At 59.6% G+C, this 20,049-nt stretch overlaps 4 protein-coding genes across 4 annotated transcripts; 2 read left to right on the top strand and 2 right to left on the bottom strand.

Annotated features, from left to right (window-relative positions):
- Positions 1–3,890: 3,890 nt before the first annotated feature.
- Positions 3,891–4,232, top strand: VTJ83DRAFT_2164 (uncharacterized protein; the record flags this gene model as incomplete). The annotated part of the gene is made up of 1 exon (XM_071008404.1): positions 3,891–4,232. One exon carries the CDS (start codon positions 3,891–3,893, stop codon positions 4,230–4,232), a length of 342 nt encoding a protein of 113 aa, XP_070868704.1.
- Positions 4,233–5,575: 1,343 nt separating this feature from the next.
- Positions 5,576–6,691, bottom strand: VTJ83DRAFT_2163 (uncharacterized protein; the record flags this gene model as incomplete). The annotated part of the gene is made up of 5 exons (XM_071008403.1): positions 5,576–5,935; positions 6,058–6,206; positions 6,309–6,376; positions 6,447–6,488; positions 6,561–6,691. 5 exons carry the CDS (start codon positions 6,689–6,691, stop codon positions 5,576–5,578), a joined length of 750 nt encoding a protein of 249 aa, XP_070868703.1.
- A 559-nt stretch (positions 6,692–7,250) lies between these two features.
- Positions 7,251–8,981, top strand: VTJ83DRAFT_2162 (uncharacterized protein; the record flags this gene model as incomplete). The annotated part of the gene is made up of 2 exons (XM_071008402.1): positions 7,251–7,278; positions 7,345–8,981. 2 exons carry the CDS (start codon positions 7,251–7,253, stop codon positions 8,979–8,981), a joined length of 1,665 nt encoding a protein of 554 aa, XP_070868702.1.
- A 468-nt stretch (positions 8,982–9,449) lies between these two features.
- Positions 9,450–12,477, bottom strand: VTJ83DRAFT_2161 (uncharacterized protein; the record flags this gene model as incomplete). Its single annotated transcript, XM_071008401.1, has 2 exons — positions 9,450–12,223; positions 12,282–12,477. The coding sequence occupies 2 exons, from the start codon at positions 12,475–12,477 to the stop codon at positions 9,450–9,452; spliced, it is 2,970 nt and encodes a 989-aa protein (XP_070868701.1).
- Between the last annotated feature and the right edge of the window lie 7,572 nt (positions 12,478–20,049).

Here is a 20,049-nt window from a genome sequence, read left to right as displayed (position 1 = left end):
TACGATGGTGCACTGTGCTGAACGGACGAGATATGGAGAAAGGCTGACGTTTTAGGTCCAGGATCGGGACGTCGCCGGCCTTGCCTCGACGCCAAAAAGCGGGCGCCAACGGAAATCAACCATTGGGTGGTTGCACAGCATCGGAGCGTAGTTTTCGCATGTCCCTTTTTTTTACCCTTTCTAGCAAGCTTTCACCTGAACAACAACAACGCCCAGAGCAGGCCCCCGAGTCATGACCGGCGTTGTTGTCGCTCCTGACTTGACATTCGGTCCGTTCCTCCTTTTGTTTCTTCTTCCCGACGCTTGAGGAACCAACAGGCCCAACGACAACAGACAACCAAACAGACAGGGACCGGAATCCCATCCGGGTCTTCACCCTTTCCTCTCCCATTCGACACGTTTGCTTGGGTGACGAAATGAGACGGGATGAACCCGACCGACCAGTCACGTTTTGCGCTTGTCGTTTGGGCGGTGGGGGCCCGTGTGATGGGGGGGGGGGGGGGGCGGCCGATGGGAACCGCCCGCCCGCCCTCGTCCCGTGTCGGATTCGCCCTCGGAGCCGGGGCGATCAGTCCAAACTGTTCGCGGGGTTCCGGCCAAAGTGAAAACCTGGAACTGGAGTGACATCGCATCCTGCTTCGCTTCCTATTTCCACGTGTATGCACCGTACATGCCTGCATGTCGTCGTCCCTGTTTATATGTCCGATCTCTAGGGAGAAACCAAACACCGTCAACAAAGTGCCCAGCGACGAAAACGTCGAGCACTCGTTTCTCATGGTACTAGATGAAGAACAGTTGTTCGAAGAAGAACAACGATGACCACAACAACAACAACAACTCCTACTACTTACATCGTACTATAGTACCACAACGACGACTGGGCTGCTTTGGGGGTTGGGGGCGGGGGTGGAAGTGGGGGGGGGGGGGATGGTTTGTGAGTGACCCCACACAGCACATGCCAGGCCCCTGTACCCGCTCGGCTCATTGGACGAGGCCGCGTCGTTGAGAGAACTCCCTCGGGGGTTGCTGGGAGATGAGATGCATCTCATCTCCTTTCCTCGCTGGCCATACTGTGTAAGTTGCTGTGATATGAGGCCCCGCGATGGCTTGCACGAAACGGAGCCCGTATCACAGACGCGGGCTCCAGCTCAGCATCGCCCCAGCAGGCAACGTTCGGTTCAGCACCTAGTAAATCAACCTATCACGAGCTCACGTTTAGGTCTGAACAGCACTTGCACGACCTTGAAAAAGGCCCTCCTGGTCAGTGTGGCTGATCTGTCCGCCGAGCCACTCGGCAAACCCGCCATCCCGAGCGCCAGGCCAGAACATCGGACGCATGGAGAGGATTTGGCTCGATCAGGCCCCGAGCCAGCCGGTACGCACACACAGATACTCACTAATGCACACCCACACACCCTTCGCCACAGGGCGCTGGCATGCAAGAGCGGGCCAGACAGAGCACCTGGTTCGTCGTCCGGAGCCTCCGCCTCTGCTCCCCGGCCCCGAACCGCGAGCTGCATGCTTGCCCACCACCCCGCCTGCAGCAGCAGCAGCAGCAGCAGAGCGGTCGGCCAGCAGGGCTCAGAAAACAGGAAACGGGAGCCTTGCAGCCTGAAGGAGGGAGGGAGAGAGAGACGGGGGGTAGACACCTGGGGTCTTTTTAGTCAGCTGTTACGAAGAAGCCTCAACCGCCACCACCTACGGGCGGCATCCGTCAGTCACGCTGCTGCCAGCCCGCAGCCCGCAGCCCGCAGCCAGTTGCATGGTGGGAGCTTGGCTTGCGTCGACCCCGAAAGATCAGTGAGTTCGGCACGTCTGTTGAGCAACAACTGCCGTTAACGCCATCTTTTGCCGACGGTTGCCCATGTACCCGTGCAGACAGACACGACAAGCTCGGGGTTGGCTCAGTCCAAAGGACCTTATCCTGTGAACGATATCAGAGTTGTCACATCACAACTCTCTCGTAAAAAGCCCGGGATATACTATAGTTACATGCTGTACGTAGAAACTCCCGTCTCCTTGTGTCTCCATGACACATGCTACTATACTCAACCACTTGGTTACACCGTATGTACATACCACACAGGTACGTACTGCGTACACAATCAATGACATGCGATCTGTCAGTTTGCAGTGTCGCATGGAAGGAACCCTGCGAACAACGGTCAAAGTTTACTTCTTTTTTTACTCTTTTTTTTTTCTTTTACCCAAGCCTCTTTGGCTTGTCCTGGCACCCCATCACAAGCCAACCAGCAATGTCAACGGTAGCGAGATTACACCCTTTCTCCGGTCTGGGACCGACCGGTCGCTTAAGCCACGTGTTGACCAAGGGGAGCCCGGTTTTCCCCCCCTGTCGTCCTCCGTCCACGAGTCCCCACAAGCATGGGGCGCTCGGCGCGCAGCCGCAAGCGTGGGAGAGAGTCAGCCTAAAACAAGACAACCCTGGTCAGTCAGGTGCGTCGCCGGGTGGGAGGGCATTTTTCTGTTCACTTCCAGGCTGTCCGCCGGTCCCGTGGCTGCACCTACATACGCAGTACACAGTACGCTAACTACCAAGCAAAGTGGCCCCCTCCCCCCCCCTCCCCTCCCCTCACTTTCCTCCCGGGGGTGCGTCCCGACTGGACCCGGGGACGCGGCATCCCTGCGGCAGATCCGCACGGATCCATTCTCCTGAGCAGTGCGCGGCTTGTCTTGGACCCTCAGGGGGCGGGGAATACGCACAGGTGAGGGGCTCGGGGACGTTGCGCGAACATGCGTGAAGATAAACGTTACTCCGTACTACAAGCGAGGAAAAAAAAAGCTTCCGGGTTGTTGCTGGATGGCAGCTTGGTTCGTGTACTGCTAGAAGGGGTTTGGTGGAAACCTTTGGGGAGGGTGGATGCAAAGGCGCCTGCCAGCCTGCCAGCCGCTGTTACATACTCAGTACTGCGGTAGTTACTCTGCTTCTGCCCTGGAGGACGGCCGCCGGTCGGGCGGTTGAAACGAGGGGTTGCAAGTTAAGCTTTTTCACGGCCATACCGCGAATATCAGGCTCCTGCTGTACTGTGTACACTTGTAAGGGATTTTCAGACTGATGAGACGCTCTCGCTTGTCCGGAATCCAAGTCCCGATGCAAGATGGTCACATCTCAACGTGGGGGAGCGGGACGATGGTTGGCCTTTGCAGCATCACACGATATTCGGTAGTTAGTTCGAGGCCAGCATCGTTTAAAGATCAAACTTGCCTTAGCCTTGACCGTTAAAGCCCCCGGGTTGGTGTTGAGCCTCAATGGACGGGGTCCATCATGTCGCGCATAACACGACAAACGCCCACAACGTGAATCGCTGGAGTCGTAGTTCAAGGCCGCAGGTCGCTTAAACAGCACGCGCACACACCGTGCTTTGGGTTCCTGGCGGGCAAATCCCCCACCTCGCCTCTCCAGGGAGGTGGGGGAGCTTGTTGGGTGACAAGAAACCAACTTGTAACGACGGCGCCAAAACCACCCGGAAGAGTGTGGACACGGGTGGCTCGGACCATATCAGAGCGAGTGCTTGCCTGCTTGCTTGCTTGCTTGCTTGATTGGGTTGCAAAACAAGGCACAGAGAATGAGCCCCCGAGCCTCTGCTTCGACGAAACGTGCTCATGGGCTCCGATTCCGATTGCGCAGCACCGTATGTAGGTATGTACCACGCACACCGAGTCTGAATCTCGGAGATACGGGACCCAGTAACTAACCAGTTAGTTAGTTGTTGCCTGGGTCCTGGGGGGGTTCCCTACCCCCCCCGTCCTCCCCCCCTTGCGCAAGAAAACGCCACGCAGAACGCATCGTATCACCGCCTCGGTTTCGCTGCCTCTGACGGAGCTCTCTCCATCGTTCTGGGAAGCCCTGAGAGACAACCAACGTTGCTCTAATGAGGGGGGGCACAGACAGGTTCCTTCTCGCGCTCAGAATGGGGAAGCGCAGCGCGATGGGTTCCGAAAGCTGCTTGGAACGCCGAATGGATGCTGCTCTTCAGCTCTGGTATGCTACAGAAGCACCAAGTACAAATGTGTGGCCCGAAAAACAAAGATCGCTGGGTTGCAAGACGAGCCGACTCCCTTACGTCCCGATCCTGTGGCGACGCGTCCAGGGCCAAAATACAAAATGCATGATTGTGCCCTTTCAGCCCGGGATGGCGAGAGATCCAGGCCGGGGACCTGAAGAGCGCATATGCATGATTCTGCATAACCACCCTTGGCAACGACAGCAATAGCAACACCCGGCAACGAGCATACATAGTTACACAGATAAGAAAAAGCCACCGAGCCACCCATGTACGCCGTACAGCACCCGACACTCTGGGAGGGCGGGACACAACGCGAAGATCGGGACGGGCGGGCTCACCGACCAGCGGGACGACCAAAAAGACGGATACGATGGGCGTCGGGGAGGCGGCGAGACATTCCACGCCTTTGACGTCCATGGCTCCCAAGCGGTGTGCTTGGTCCGACGTTTTGTGTGAACGCGAGGGGACGAAAAAAAAGCCCGATCCGAGACTTGGTTGGCGAAACCCGCCGAGGCTTCAGAAGGTCCAGAAGCCATCTTTGGCGAAGCAACCGTGTTCGGTCTCGCTCGGGACTCGGTCCGATGTTGTGTGGCTTGCCATCGGAAGAGATGGGGGAGAAGGAGTTTTTCCACGCCAGTCTGCCGTGTACAGGTGTGGTTTTGACAAGGCATTGGCTGGAGGTCAGACACACTGTGTAGTTCAGGTTGTAAAGGAACCCAAGGTCTCATGCGTCTCCATCTTGGCCAGCTATCCTTTGCGCGCTCTCTGGCTGAGTAGAGTCCCTGCAGCCATCGCGGACGAGACATACACGGTATTAGAGCCAACCCCATGCTGGCGTGCCTAAGCAGACGGTGGTTTCTGTTCCATGCGGCCTGGATAGCCGGTCTTAGGTACGATGCACGAGCTCGGGCGAGCACTGCGCGCGGAGACGAACAGGCTCGTACCACCGTCTTCTCTCCCACCCAAACTCCATGCTCAACCCCTCCTCCTCCCCCCCGTGATCCATCGTCGGGGAGATCGAGACAAGCTACACAGTATGTCCCGCTGGAGGCAAAGGATGGTCCGAGACAGTTGGAGATAGATGGAGAGGCTGAAGAGGCACCGTCGTGAGACCAAGTCGTCCAAGGTCAACCCCGGTGTCTGGAGTGCGAGAAGCAGAGGGCTTGGGGTTGTGAGGGAGGGGAGGAGGGAGGGGGGGCGATGGAAGCAGACGTAGAAGCCGAGTGAGGTCATTGTGGCCAATGGTCGCCGGTATCATGGGTTGACTAACGTGCTTCTCAAAGTGTTCGAGAACAAAAGTCTCGCCTCGGGTCTCTTTCGTTCCGGTGGCGCCGCGTGCATGTCGCAGGACAGTTCGCTCTGCTCCTGCTCCGTCGCGGCCGGCGGACGGTCAAGAAACCCACGAGACAACAACCAATCCTATAATTAGGTATCCATGTCTATCTTGACGTAACCAAATCCATCCAGCCGTATCAAACCACATAGCAACCACACAGCCTGACCTCGGACACTGACATCCGGGACCAGTCCCCCCCCCCCCCCCCCCTTTCTTACCGTGCTTCGCTCCCCTTCTCCGCCACTAGCCCATCACGAATCTCCAACGTCACCGCCCCGTTCACCGCTCGCACCAGCCTCACCGAGGACAGGTCCTTCACGACCCAGTCGGGCTTCGCGGCCAGCACCTGCTCGGCCGTGTGGCTGGTCACGACGGCGAGGACGCGGCAGCCGGCGGCGCGGCCGGCGCGAATCCCCGCGGGGCTGTCCTCGAGCACGAGCATGCGCTTACCCTCGTCGGCCAGGCCCAGCCGCTCGCGGCCGAGCCGGTAGCACGACGGGTCGGGCTTGCCTTCGGCGACGGACTCGGCCGTGACGATGTGGGGAGGGGTAGGGAGGCCGAGGACATTGAGCCACTAGAACGAGTGAGCGGTTTGTGACTTGATTGTTCCCCTTTGGCGGCGGCGTTTTTTTTTTTTTTTTTTTTTTTTTTTTTTTTTTTTTTTTTGACCTGGGTGAACCGGAGAATTCAACGTACCCCTGTGACAAGTGGGATGGTTCCCGACGTGACGATGGTCCAGGGGATGGAATTGGCTACCAGGTCCTGGAGCAGCGACCTCGCGCCGGGGATCTCGACGGCCTCGTCGCTGTAAAGCTTTGGGAGAAGACCCTCCATGTGCTGGATGTCTGCGGCAGAGGTCAGCTCCGAGGTCAGGTTGAAGAACGGGGTCATGTGCCAGCCCTGCGATCCGGATCATACCGCAGGGTAGGGACACGAGGAGTACTTACACTCCCAGTTTGCCTTCTCCGGGGCGAGAATCTTGAGCATATCAATGCTCCGCCGGCCATGTGAAGTTCTGGTAACACGCCGGAGGTCAGCCGCCGAGGAACGAGTTCAACCCGTGCCAGGGCTCCCGCGGAACTCACTCCAGGATGACTTCTGGGGACACCCCAATTTCCTTTCCAACTCTGATATCACGCAAAAGGGTTTTGTGTTAGCTTGCCAACCCGCCCGCGCATCTGGATTCCAGGGAAACTCACGCCTCCCAGTGCTTGACTACGGCGCTGGTCGAGTCGATGATGGTGCCGTCCATGTCAAACAAGAGGCCGTCGAACGTGACCGTTTCAGGGGCCGCCGAAAAGGCGGCCGCTCCCTGTCCGGTGCTCCCCATGTTTTGGTCTTTTCGGTATGATGAACGTCGGAGCTCAGTCCCAGATGCGTGTGAAGACACTCAGAGACGCGGCGAGAGTGTAAGTGGGCAGTACAAGAGAGGCCGGATCAAGAACGGCCAGTTTCCAGGATATCGCTGGGATTCTTGCAGATTCACAAATTCTCCGGAGCGGGATACGAAGAGCCGGAAGCCCGAACGCTAGTCATTCGTAGGGGAATCACCGGGTTTTTGATGCCTTGGGGCGGAGTGGAACTGGGCTTTTTGCTTAGGGACGTTCAGGACATGAGAAGATGGCCGACTGCCGTATTGGGCAACTCCGCCTTGCTCCTACAACCCTAACCCTGTGACACTGCTTAGACGCACAAGGAGACCCACGGTGGGGCACGCTCAAAGATAAGATAATCGTTGGGGCGGTGAAAGCCGGCACAAATTTTCCAACCCGCCGATGTCTTTGGATTTTTTTTGGACGGAAGGTTGTGAGCTCAAGCTCAGAGCACTACACCTCAGTCGAGAACAAGCAATCTCGATTTTTTTTGATTTTTTTATTTTTTTTTCAATCATGGCAGGGACAATAAACAAGCCCAAGAGTTCGTATCACCCAATCGTTACGGCATCTCGTTCGCATTGCTGACATACATCCTCCCCCCACGCAGAGCCCAAGTCGAAGCGTAGGACGACCCGCCTTCGCCACAAGATCGAGAAGAAGGCCGCCGCGAAGGAGCGCAAGCAGAGGAAGCTGGCCAAGAAGAACCCAGAATGGCGAAGCAAGCTGAAGAAGGACCCGGGTATCCCCAACCTGTTCCCGTACAAGGAGCGTCTGCTGCACAAGATTGAGGAGGACCGCGAGCGGAGGAAAGAGGAACAGCAGCGCCGGCGCGAGCTGGCCAAGGCCGCCACCACCGCCGGGAACGGTGCCGATGAGAGCAAGGAGGACGACCGCATGGCGGAGGACGACGTCATGTCGGAGGATTTCGGGTCCGAGAACTCGGATGACGCCATGGACGAGGACGACAGCGACGTGGACGAGTCCAACCCCCTCGCCGCCCTCGTCGCCAGCGCCAGGAAAGCCGCGAAGCAGTACGAGCGCGAGCTGCGGAGCGGAGACGAGATGGAGGACGACGACGACGACGATGACGACGACGAGAGCGAGCATGAGGGCGATCGGAACATCATCGAGGTGCCCGGCGGCGCTACCTCCCGCAAGGCCTACGACAAGGTGTTCAAGCAGGTGGTTGAGCAGGCCGACGTGGTGCTCTACGTGCTGGACGCCCGCGATCCCGAGGGCACGCGGTCGCGCGACGTCGAGCGCGCGGTCCTGGCGGCGGCCGGCGGCGGCAAGCGCCTCATCCTCGTGCTCAACAAGATCGACCTCGTCCCGCCTCCCGTCCTGCGCGGCTGGCTCGCCCACCTCCGCCGCTCGTTCCCGACACTCCCGCTGCGCGCCTCCAACCCGGCCCCCAACGCCCACACCTTCAACCACCGCGACATGACGGTCCAGAGCACCAGCGCCGCCCTCCTCCGCGCGCTCAAGGCCTACGCCGCCTCGCGCAACCTCAAGCGCGCCATCTCGGTCGGCGTCATCGGCTACCCCAACGTCGGCAAGTCCAGCGTCATCAACGCCCTCCTCTCCCGCCTCGGCGGCGGCCAGCGCGCCGCCTGCCCCGCGGGGGCCGAGGCCGGCGTCACCACCTCCATCCGCGCCGTCAAGATCGACAAGCGCCTCACCCTCCTCGACTCGCCCGGCATCGTCTTCCCCTCCACCGCCTCCTCGTCCGCCTTCATCCCCAAGAACCAGACCGAGGCGCATGCCCACCTGGTGCTCCTCAACGCCATCCCGCCCAAGCAGATCGACGACCCCGTCCCCGCCGTCACCCTGCTCCTGCGCCGGCTGTCCGCCGCCGGCCCCACCCTCATGGAGAACCTCGCCAAGGTCTACGACCTGCCCCCGCTCCTCGCCGACCCCAACACCGGCGACGCCACCACCGACTTCCTCGTCCAGGTCGCGCGCAAGCGCGGCCGCCTGGGACGCGGCGGCGTGCCGAACCTGACGGCCGCCGCCATGGCCGTCGTTACGGACTGGAGGGATGGCCGCATCCAGGGCTGGACGGACCCGCCGGCCGCTCCCGCTGCCGACGCGGCCGCGGCATCTGGCACGGTCAAGGTTGCCGGGGAGGAGGTGATGGCCGACCAGAAGGTGATCGTCACGGAGTGGGCCAAGGAGTTCAAGCTGGAGGGGCTGTGGGGGGATGAAGAAGAGGAGGGAAAGGGAGATGAGGAGATGCAAACGTGAGGTACCTCGTAATTCGTCGTCGTCGATCGATCCTGTCTGTGTCTGTCATTCTTCGATTCCCGATGAGGATGGGAAGGGGAGGGGGGGGGGGGGGAAAGAAAAGGACTGTGGTTTCTAGTCGTGATATTGATTCCACCGGTGAGGGCGTTACGGCGTCAAAAATGACCATCGAAGAGAAAGGGAATTTCTCTTTCTCTCATATGCAGTAGTAAGGTACATGGGTCCAATTCAGGGGCAAAAAAAAGACGACGACGACGACGACCAGCATGGCAATCGATGCGAAACATGATGAGGCTTGTGGATCATTTCCTGCCTGCACCGGGTGCACACAAAGGCTTGTTTGACATTCGTTTCTATACGGCATTGACGTCTCGTACCGCTCACGGCTTTCCATATACCCCCTCCATCCCGCGACACATGGATATCAATCACCCTCTTTCCACATCTCTCTCTCTCTCTTTCCATCTCTTAGTAGGTGTTCAACAGCTCCATCTTCACCCCCCTCTTGCCCGTCGCCTCGTCCTTGTGATCCGTCACGCGCACGCGCACCTTTTGGAACACCTCGATGGCGACCTCGCGGCTCCCGCTGGTGCGCAGCGTGTACGTCTCGGCGTCGTACTCGGCCGCGGGCTCCGGCTCGGCGAGGTCGCGCAGCCGGATGAGCGCCTCGATGCCGAACTTGGGGACGAGCACGACGAACCCGTTGCTAAAGACCTTGATGACGTAGCCGTCCTCCTCTGCCGCCTTGCCCTTGAGGGCCTGCCCGACGTAGTAGGCGATGCTCGCGCGGCCGGCGAGCTGGGCGTTGCGGTGGCGGACGTTGATGTTCTTGCAGACGGCCTCGAGCCTGCCGCGGCTGCGCTCGGCGGGGTGCATCGCCTCGTACCCGATCGCGGCCGCCAGCTGGCGGTGGGCGACCAGGTCGGCGTAGCGGCGGATGGGGGACGTGAAGTGCGTGTAGATCTCGGAGGCGAGGCCGTAGTGGCGGAACTCGGGATAGGCCTGGGTGCCGGCGCAAAAGTACTCGGCCGCCATCATGCAGCGGGTCGCCATGATGCGGACGAGGATGTTGAAGAAGGGCTCCTTGGGGTCCACGCAGGCGTCGAGGCTGTCGGCCAGGGCGCGCGAGGATTCGACCGAGAGGTCGAGGTCGCGCTTGACGCGGAGCTGGTTGGCGAGCTCGTCAAAGTTGGTCTTTGGCGGCGCGCCGTGGCGGCGGAGGAGGGCCGTCTGGGGGAAGGCTTCGTAGATGCGCCGGGCGACGCTGACGTTGGCGAGGAGCATGAACTCCTCGACGAGGGACATGGTGTCGAGGTGCTCCTTGGTCTTGACGTCGATGGGGTCCGAGGTTTCCGACTCCATCTGCACCTTGACCTCGGGGGAGGACAGGCTGAGGGCGCCGGCGTCGAGGCGCTTCTGCTTGAGCTTCCTCGACAGGGCCATCAGGATGCGGATGCTCTTGGTGAGGTCGTCCTGCTGCGAGTGGTCGTCGACCCTCAGCTGGGCTTGCTCGTAGCTGAAGGCCTCGCGGGACTTGATGACCGACTTGGTGAAGCGCACGTTGACCACGTCGGCGTCGGGCGTGAGCTCCCACAGCACCGAAAAAGCAAAGCGCTCGACGTAGGGCTTGAGCGAGCAGAGGTCGGTGCCGAGGAGCATGGGCAGCATGTCGATGCGCTTGTCCACCATGTAGACGGTGGTGCCGCGGATGCTCGCCTCGGCGTCCATGGCCGTGTTGGGCCTGACAAAGTGCGACACGTCGGCGATGTGCACGCCCACCTCAAAGTTGCCGTTGGGGAGCGGCCGCGAGTGAAGGGCGTCGTCGATGTCCTGGCAGCCGACCGGGTCGATGCTGCAGATGAGCAGGTGCCGGAGATCCTCGCGGCCGCGCCACCCCGGGTCGTCCAGGCTCTGCGGCACCCGCCAGTCGTGGCCTTCCTTGGGGAGGCAGTCGAGCACCGTCTTGGGGAACGGCCGGTACTGGACGTCGTATTCGAGGAGCAGGGCCTCCGTCTCGGCCGCCTTAGTCTCGAGCTCGCCCAGCGACCGCACGAGGTGTCCGATGGGGTGGCGCGAGCTGCGGTCCCAGGCGTCGATGGCGACCACGATGCGCTTGCCGAGCAGCTCGGCCACCTGGCGGGTGCGCAGGCGGATCTTGGGGATCTTGCGGTCCATGGGCAGCACGAAGACGGCGTCCTGCTTGCGTCCCTGCTGCGCCGACTGGCTGACGGACGACTGGTCGATGTGGCCGACGTACTGCCGCCAGTTGCGCTTGACCACGCCCACCACCCTGGCCGTCGGCTGGGCGTGGCCCTCGGTCGTCTTGCTGTGCGTCCGCCGTACCTCCTCCTGCAGCGCCTTGCGCTCCTTTTCGCTGACGATGCTGCCCGCGGCCTCCTCGGCGTCCGGGTTCTCGTTTTGGGTGATGGCCTCCTCTTCGATGACCCGGGTCGACGGCTCTTTCCATTGGTCCTTGGGCAGCACCTCGACCACCACCACGTCGCCGTCGATGGCGCGGTTGATGTTCTCGCGGCCCAGGATCAGCAGCGGCTTGGGAAACGCGGGGACGCGGATGGAGCCCTCGAGGTAGTTGTACGGCGAGACGTTGAAGATGCCCTGGTGCAGCAGCCCGTTTTTGACGCCCGTCATCATCTTGGACATGCTAAAGTACTCGGGGTAGAGCGGCTGGCCGGGTCGCCTATCCTTGGAGGAAGCGTCGTCCTGGTCCTCGGTATCCGGGACCATATCCAGCAGGGACTCGCCGTCCTTGAGCTGGGAGACGTAGTCGCGCAGGGAGGAGGCAGGGATGCCCTCTTCCTTGGCCTTGCGCAGGTTGTCGCGGTCGTTGCTCAGCATCACCACGGCGGGCACCTTCTTGGCGCCCGTGCGGGCCAGGTGCTGAGAATACCAGGCGACGGCGCGGCGCACGGCGCGGTCGTTGCGGTCGTTGACCGACTCGCCCTCGAGACGGGCCACGTGGGTCTCGAGGCGAAACTCGTTGAAGAAGACATAGAAGCGCTTCTCGTCGCTCTTGGTGAGGCTGACAAGGCGGTTGTAGAGGGGCAGCGAGCGATTGCGCAGCTCCTCGAGGACCGTTTGCAGGACAACGACGTCGTAAAAGGCCGAGCTCTGCTCAAAGAGGTCCATGGCGGTCAGGAAGATGTTGGTGTCGGGCACCAGGTAGTGACCCTGGGGGTATGCGCTGGTGCCGGCGGGGGCCTCGGAGAGGACAAACGGGGCAACTGGACACGGTCAGAGAGAGAGGTTCTCGGGGTGGCTGTGCTCGAGGAGCAGTCTCACGTCGACCGGCGGCATCTCGGGGAGCCGTCCTGAGGCAGGCCTGGCATAACCTCGAGGAACACGGGATATCTTGACGAAGGTAGACCTCGCGTACAATTTTCTGGACCTTGCCGCTTTTGGTTGACCTCACGTACACCTTGCTCGAGATGTTGGCGGCGAAGGGATCCGAGTCGGCCGACCGCTTGAGGCTCGCCATGGTGGCTGGCGAGGGGTGGTGGAGGGAGGATGACCGAGTTGCCGGGGGTTGCTTCGTAACGTAATTGTAGGTGTTCTTGTTGAAATTCTTGGTGGGTTGGGTTTGACTTCTTACGTTTCTGCTACTGCATCTGGCGCACCCGGTGATGTTGAGTTTGAGTTTGTCATGGTGTGTTGACCTCCAACGCGGCACAAGCCGTGTCGCTGGGTGCAAACTCTAATCTTATCTTATCGATAGCATCCACCCCGCCAGCCCACTCGCTCCCCCAAGAGAGACAGACTCCCGTCGCTCGCATGTTGAGGCGCTCCTCTCCTCTCCAGCTCAACAGACTTGAGCATGGCCAAGTTCGAGTTTGCATTAAAACGATTGCAATTTGAACGGTCCCTTTTTTCTGTTGCTTGGAAGAGACAGACGTGTGCGGCCGGCTTCAGCTCAGATGTTCACCCATCCAGCGGCACAAGGCGGCGCGCGCTCTCTTCTTCGCCTCTAGATCAGGCCTTTTAAAAACACAGCAATTAATACTGTACCTACAGACGGAACGCGTTACTGATCACGTCGTGTCCGCCACAGGCACAGGAACAGGCTCAGGCGCAGGGGTCCGTCCATTCAAGACACCCACGGACGCATATCCCATCGTCCACGGCGGGGCAGAGAGCCAACCCCAAACCATGTAACTAACTATCTAGCATCCTCCCCTTGTGAGAGGCGACAGGAACATCCGGTGCCACTCGGGTTCGTAAGAGGCCATGGCTGCTCTTGCCTCGCTGCACCAGAACCTCACATGGGCACATGAGATCTCGCAGGAAAGGTGGGACAGCATATAGTCAGCCTGCTCACCATGCCTCTCCATCCTGGGTCGTGCTGAAGCCGCGCAACGACGGCGTCGCCCACCACTCTTTTGGCGTAGATATCCGATATCCCTCGACGAGCAGCATGCAACATGCAACATGCAACATGCAACATGCAACATGCCAGACATATAGAAGCACCACCCTGACCCCCACGCCCGGAATCAGATAAGCCAACCTTGTAGGCCAGGCTGGCATCCATCATGCTGCCATTCATCGTCATTGGCATCATCATCATCATCAGGTCCTGTGTTGTGCTGACCTTTATGTACGGCGACAATATGCTGCGTGCCATGTGACGCAACAGCAGCAGCGAACCCACGCCGGCGAAGCTTCCAAACAAAGCCGGGTTGTATATCCAGTGTCGCGGTGCATCTCGAGAATGTGTCGACCGAGCACACGCTTCATCATAGATGTGCAACCAGACTTCAACCGGCGTATTTTGCCAGATTGCCCATGACACCTTCCATCCCCTCTCTCCCCCCTTGTTCGCTTCTGCTTGCCGTGACACCTGACACTTGTCGGTGGGCCCCCGGGGAGTCTGTAGGCTGGATCTCGGGTCGGCTTGTTCTAGGCGGTGCCCCAAGACTGGGGGCAGGGTGGGTGACAGCAGGATGGGAGGGTGTGGTCGTGGTGGTTATGGTGATGGCAATGCGGATGCTGATGATTGATAATGGTGGTGGTGGAGGGTGGAACATCAACCGTGAGGGTGGTAAGGTCCGTACGCACGCCAAAGGGGTGGTAGCAAGTCGTGACGTAGGGATAAGGTACTGGGGTTGGGGGGGGGGGAGCTCGTGCTCCCCCGGTTTCTCTCTCGCCTTGCACTTCCCGGGCACAACACGTGCTGACAGCCCAGGTCGGGTATCGCCCCTCTGTTCCTTGGGAGCGGCCAAAAATAGCAGGGCCACCCGGTGCGCATACATAGTAGTAGTGATACTGCGCTCCCGGATCGAACACACCGGCTCAAAACATGCGCGAGTTTGGCTCGAAACCCACACAACCCTTTCCGCCTGCAGGGCATCGTTTCGTCTTTTTGCTTGTGACGTTCCCATCCTGCCCTGCTTTAACGTCAGGACGGCAAGTTGACCACCACGCCCGGCGAGGACGAAGGACCACCACGACCATGCGCTTTCGTATCGTCTTCGTGCCAGCACGGGTTCCGAGGTGGGCCGGCCCTCTGGAACCAGTGCGTCTCCGGCCGTGATGCTAAAAAGTCTCACGCGACAGCAACCGCTTCCAAATGACCGTCGGGTGGAGCCCGAGGGAATCGCGTGCGGCTGCTCAAGGCGCGGTATGCGAAGATCCCGCCGCGGCCGTGGCGTGCGACCAAACACAAACAAGAATGAGCAAAAGCTTTATGCAACGTCGTCAAATTTGTCTGGAGAAGGCGGGGTGGTTGCCGTCACGCATCCACAATCCTCGTTGATCCGGCAAACCCGGCAAGCTCTCGTCCCCCATGCGCCTCGTGCGCGGTGTGAGAGGAGGGGCTTGCAGACCGAACTGCATCAGAACGGTAGCGAGGACATGCAGAACATGGGGGAGGGGCGGGTTCTTGCTGCGTCTTCGAATGCTTGACATTCCGACCGCGTAGGAGCTGCAGGCGACGTATTGACGCCCCGGACTGTTTCCAAACCCACCGCAGGGGGGGCAAGAAACGCCGGGGTATGGAGAGAGGGCGCGCCGACGCAGCAATGCTGTGGATCAGAATCTCCGACCTCGAAAAAGGGAGGCTCGCTCAGCATCGACATGCCGACTTGCTTCTACTATATGCCAGGGCGATGATGCTCCATCCACGATACTCCGCCATGCCGTTGTTAGCGCCCGCATTGCCCATCCATCCGCCCCGTCCCACACAACCCTTTCCTGGAAGCAGCCAGCCTTGGTCCTGGGCTCTGGGCTCAAGACAGGCAGGGTCGCGAGGGCGAGCCGGCCAGTGTCGGGTGAGGTTGGCTGGGTGGTATCACCCCGGGAGAAAGCGGGTGTGTCAGGAGGGGAGGGCGGCCTGGATCCGAAACCCTGGCCGTGGTCCTGGCGGTCGAGGATGAAGTACGCAGTACGTATAGTACTGCGGTACACAGTAGCCTGTTCCAAGGATGCAAGCCTGCAGCCTCTGCTGACAGGAACTGCTGTCTACACCGTAGAGTGGTCATGGAGATTACTATATTACAGGTACCCAATGCTTTCGGTTGCTGGTTGTAATTCCCATGCTGTGCCATGGCGCATCTCTCGTTGCCCGTAGAACCAGGGGCACCAAGGGCACTTACGCAGCACCGTTACCAGCCTCGGATCGAGAATAGGTGTCGATGGGAAGCTAGGTCGTTGACTTGCATGAAGGGGCCCGTAGAGGAGGGAGGGGAGGGGAGGGGAGGGGAAGAGGGTGGTGTGGACGGGTGGTGGGTGAGGTGGGGAAAGTTGAGTACCTCCATCAGATGCAGGAGCGGGAAGAAGCCGCTTGTGATGCTTGAAATGACGGCTGCAGCAGCATGCAGAACAGGGAGGGAGGGAGGGAGAGAGGGAGGGAGGGAAGAGGACGGGGAGGGGAAGCAAGACAGATCTCGGGGAAGATTGGGGAGCCCACACACTCACCCACCATCTTTCCCCTGTTCGGCCCACCAGACCGACCCAACAGCATACTCTACATACATTACGCCCCGGCTCTGTGCGCAAGTGTGGTGTGTGTGTGTGTGTGTGTGTGTGTGTGTGTGTGTGTGTGTGTGTGTGTGTCTGTACATGCGTGTCCCTGTCTGCGTGAGGATGTGGACGATGCGCATGCTTGAAACGTCCCGTCGGTAGGGAGAATCGGATCTGAAACTCGAGGCGATCACATCTCGGCGAGAACCCGCGGTGGTGATAGTTGCGAATCAAAGGTCGCTGAGTCAAGAGAGTTATGTACGCAGTATTAAGCAGCCGGTGTGGCCGTCGTCGAACCAGAGGGAGCGTGACTAACAGTGCTGCATGCCTGGACGTGGTCTCGAAGGTCTTGCATCTCCTGGCCCGCTGACTTGTTTTTTTTTGCGCCTTGGACCTGTCCTCGAGCTCTTTGCCCTCAGCATCTCGGGTGGTGGGAGGGGTCAGCGAAGTGAAGGAGGGGTGCGGTGGTGTCGAGAGGGGGCGTGAATGCAGTGCCATGATGTGCATGGTGGGTGGGTCGCGTGGCTGGCGAAGCTGCAGCTTCTTGCCAATCATAGCTCGACGGGAAGAGCTCTGTTCCAATCAGGGATCGCTGTTTCTTCCCACCCTGATCAATCCTTGTCTGTCTCGTCTTGCGCCCCACCTGTCACCTTCCAGCCAATGCGACGCCGCGCAGCAGTCCTGAACAGCAAGCCCATGACCACACCATCATCCAGCACCCTTGCGCCCGGTCTGCTTCTCCCTCCCCGGATTCTGGGGGCCAAGTGAACGGATGGTTCCCAATTGACACGCGCTCCGCCCACCGCTTGGAGCGAAGCGTTTCTTTTAGTGTCAACGCGACGTCATGTTGTCCACGCGTCACATGGCGCAATGTTGCTTCTAGTGTACTTTGATAGACCAGGAATTTTGTTGTCTTTTCTTTTTCTTTTCGCGCTATCGGAACATGCTCAACAATAGGCAGAGAGGGGGAAGGCGAGTGCCTCGGGCATCTCGAGCGTTTGTCGCGTGGACAACTTCGAACGCAGCGATATGCAGGTTGGTAATCCGGGCTGGGAGAAACGTCATCAGCAGAGGCAACCAGAGACACGCTTGGGAGCTGATATGAAAGAACTCGAAGCACGGCGGCACGCCAAGGCTTCCGGGCCCTTGGAGAGACAGTGAGCGTCGGATGTTGCCCCGCTTCGCTGCCTCGCAACTTGTATCGACCTGCGCATTCGAGAGTGAACGTGAGCAACGGACCCAGGGAGAGGGAAAAAAAGATCGAGGTCCCTTCCTCCCTTTCGTCGTTCCAGATGCAAGGGCCAAGTTGGGCCCATCCATCCAGCCGCCATTCGTGTGGGACCGGAAGACCGCTCGACGAGTAACGGGCTTGAATTCCGCCGCGGGGTTGGTGGTTTGAGCAGCAGCCACGCGCCATGCGTCTTCGTTTGACTCATCTTTTCTTCGGGAGCGTCGGGCTCGTCTCGATGCGGTCATCCTAGCCGACCGCACCGCGTCTTCCGCCCTCTTTCCTTCGCGCAGCAGCCTCCTCAGCTGTGGCGTCATCCTCTGTCCCGGATCGCCGAGGAGAAACCATCCAATCAGGCCGGCGGCGAGCGCTCAATATCGGGCGGGCTGACGAACGGTACGCCGGTCGGCATGGGCGGGGCTCGAGGCTCGAGGGGTGAATTACGTGTTGAGATGAAAGGGTTCTGATGTGGTACATACGTACACAGTACATCCACAGCAGCGCATTTTCAAGGCTCGGGTACCTAGGTACAACCGCATGCCCTTCCTATCTCAAGAGCAACGTGGTGACTGCGCTCTGTGGTTTGTTTGCTGCGATATGTTCTGGCAGATGAGCTACTGTGTACGCAGTACTTGTATGGACAGCAGAAGCAAAAGTGCGTGGGGCCTTAACGGCTGCCAAACCTGTGGGGGAAGGGGAATGGGCGGAACCTCATTGGCGAGATATCGGACAGGTTGCCGCAGATGGCGTGTCCCCGACCTTTGGATGTCATGGTCGTGTTGGCTGGATCTTTGACATGTCTGGTGTCGGGCTTTCGGCTCCATGCTGACCTCATTTTCAGCGTCACGCTCTGGAGGATGACCGGCATGCATATGAAGGAAGGGAGACGGCGTTCTGATGGGATCCCGAGCTTGCTTCAAGCCGACAAAGCTTCTACCGCGGGTCCAGGGCTTGCAATCCACAAAGAGCAGTAGATATCGGCGAGCTGGATGAGAGAGGAGTGCGGCGTACCGAACCCTCGCCCAGCCAATCTCCGTTCCTGATCGGCAGCGAGCCCTCGTCCCAAGGCCCCCCGGCGCGCCATGGGGCGTATCTCTAACGGGAAATTCCTCGTCGGACAGGTCGGCTCGAGACAGCCGTCTCTGATTGGGTGCTGGCGCAGCCGCCGATGATTATATCAATGTGATCATCGCGTTTTCGAAATGCACAATGGCTCCTGGAGAGCAGGTGGCTTTCCCAAGTTGCATCTGCGAGGTGCCCTCCCGGCCAGCCTTGTCCCCCGCCGGTAGACCGCAGGGGAGTCGATGGCCCGCCGGGAGAACCTCTGGCCGTTTGCTTGCGCAGCCGCTGTGGGGTTGGGAGGGTGTGCTGCTCGGATTGAGCCGACCGGTTCGTTGATGAGATTGGGCTGGGCTGGCCCCGGGCCAGATGGAATCCCGTCATGGATGGGAGCTCTTTGAAGCTAGCACATGATACTTCAGATGACCCTGTCTTTTTTTTCTTTTTTTTTTTCTACTCTTTTTTTCCCTCTACAGCCGCAGACCCGTCGGTCGTCGGTCTGTGCTGCAAACCCAAAGAGCTCCCCTCAACGGAGCAGTGGTGTTCCCCTTTTTTGTTGGCTGTTGTTTGCTTCGTCAGCTCCAGGAAAATGCCCTGTCTTGTCTGCTGAAGGCAGCAGCCGCGTGCGTTAGGGTTCGTATTCGACAAGGTCGTCTAACGAACTCAAAAGTTCTTTTCTGACCCGAGAGTCGCTGCGCAGTGGCGCGGGGATATTCTGGCACAAGAGAGTGGTCCGGCCCGTTCAAGTAAGCAAGGCTCCCGCAGAAGCAAAGTGTCTTTGCCTGACAGCGCCTCTTGGGGCTCTGGATCTCAAGGGATACAGTTGTGTAACGCCGAGTACCCACCTGAAGTGCCTCAAGTCGGAGGAGAGTCTGGAAGAGGAGGTGAACCGACTCGTCTCCGAAAGCCACTATTGTCTTGAACCCTCTGTTCCAGCCCAGGAAGCGTACTGCGACGCTAAGACGAACATGATTGCTCAGAAAAGCGGAATCATATGGGTCCATGTGGGCATCGGGGAGGAGCCGCTGCGCCTCTGTTCAACAGTCAATATGCATACCGAGTTGGTCAAGGCTCATCTCACGCCGGTGAGGTTGTTGGCGGCGCGATGTTGGGCCTGAATCAATAACCGGTCTCGAATGCCAGTTGGTGTTTGTTTGTCGCGACGAGTCCTCCATCTGCCATTCACATTCGGTTTGCTGGTTTCTGCGCGGAACGGGCAGCGTCGCGTTTTCCCGTCCGGATCGGTCCTGTCGCAGGCCAGGCGCTCGTGTCCATGGGTCCCATGATATCATCACGGTGGGGGTTTGCTCATCCCGACCCATGGGATCCCTGCCCCGCTCCATGGCCCAGGCGTCAAAGTCATTGCCCGAACAGGCCTAGCGCCGCCCCCCACACTGCACCTGCCCTGCATCGGCCAAGGTTTTCTTGCTGGTGAGGAAGCCATGCAGCGCGAGGCCGTTTGCTGCATCCACCCCCCGGCCGTGGAATGAAACCAGCAAGGCCCGACGTGCAGCAAGCAGTGGCAGCAGCGGCAGCAGTCGCAGGTCCTCAGGTTTCTCTTGCTCTTCAGGTGTGTCTGATAGTTACCGCGGGCAGGACAGCGCCAGCCCAGGTCCACGGGGGTGGACGGAGATCAAGAGGAAAGAAAGGCAGCGCCGGACCCGACTTTGGTGCTTAACATGTTTCTTTCCTTCCTGCATCCAAATCTCTCTAGCCTGGATCTCTCCGGCCTGCTTTTTTGTTATTTTTTTTATTGATTTTTTTTCTCACCTGGCCAACCCTCCCTCTCATCCAAACCCATCGCAT

The sequence above is a fragment of the Remersonia thermophila genome, chromosome 2 (genome assembly GCF_042764415.1).
Source record: "Remersonia thermophila strain ATCC 22073 chromosome 2, whole genome shotgun sequence".
In the NCBI taxonomy this organism is placed as follows: Eukaryota; Fungi; Ascomycota; class Sordariomycetes; order Sordariales; family Chaetomiaceae; genus Remersonia; species Remersonia thermophila.
The sequence above is the reverse complement of the archived record's forward strand: the minus strand, read 5'-3'. Positions and strand labels throughout refer to the sequence as shown.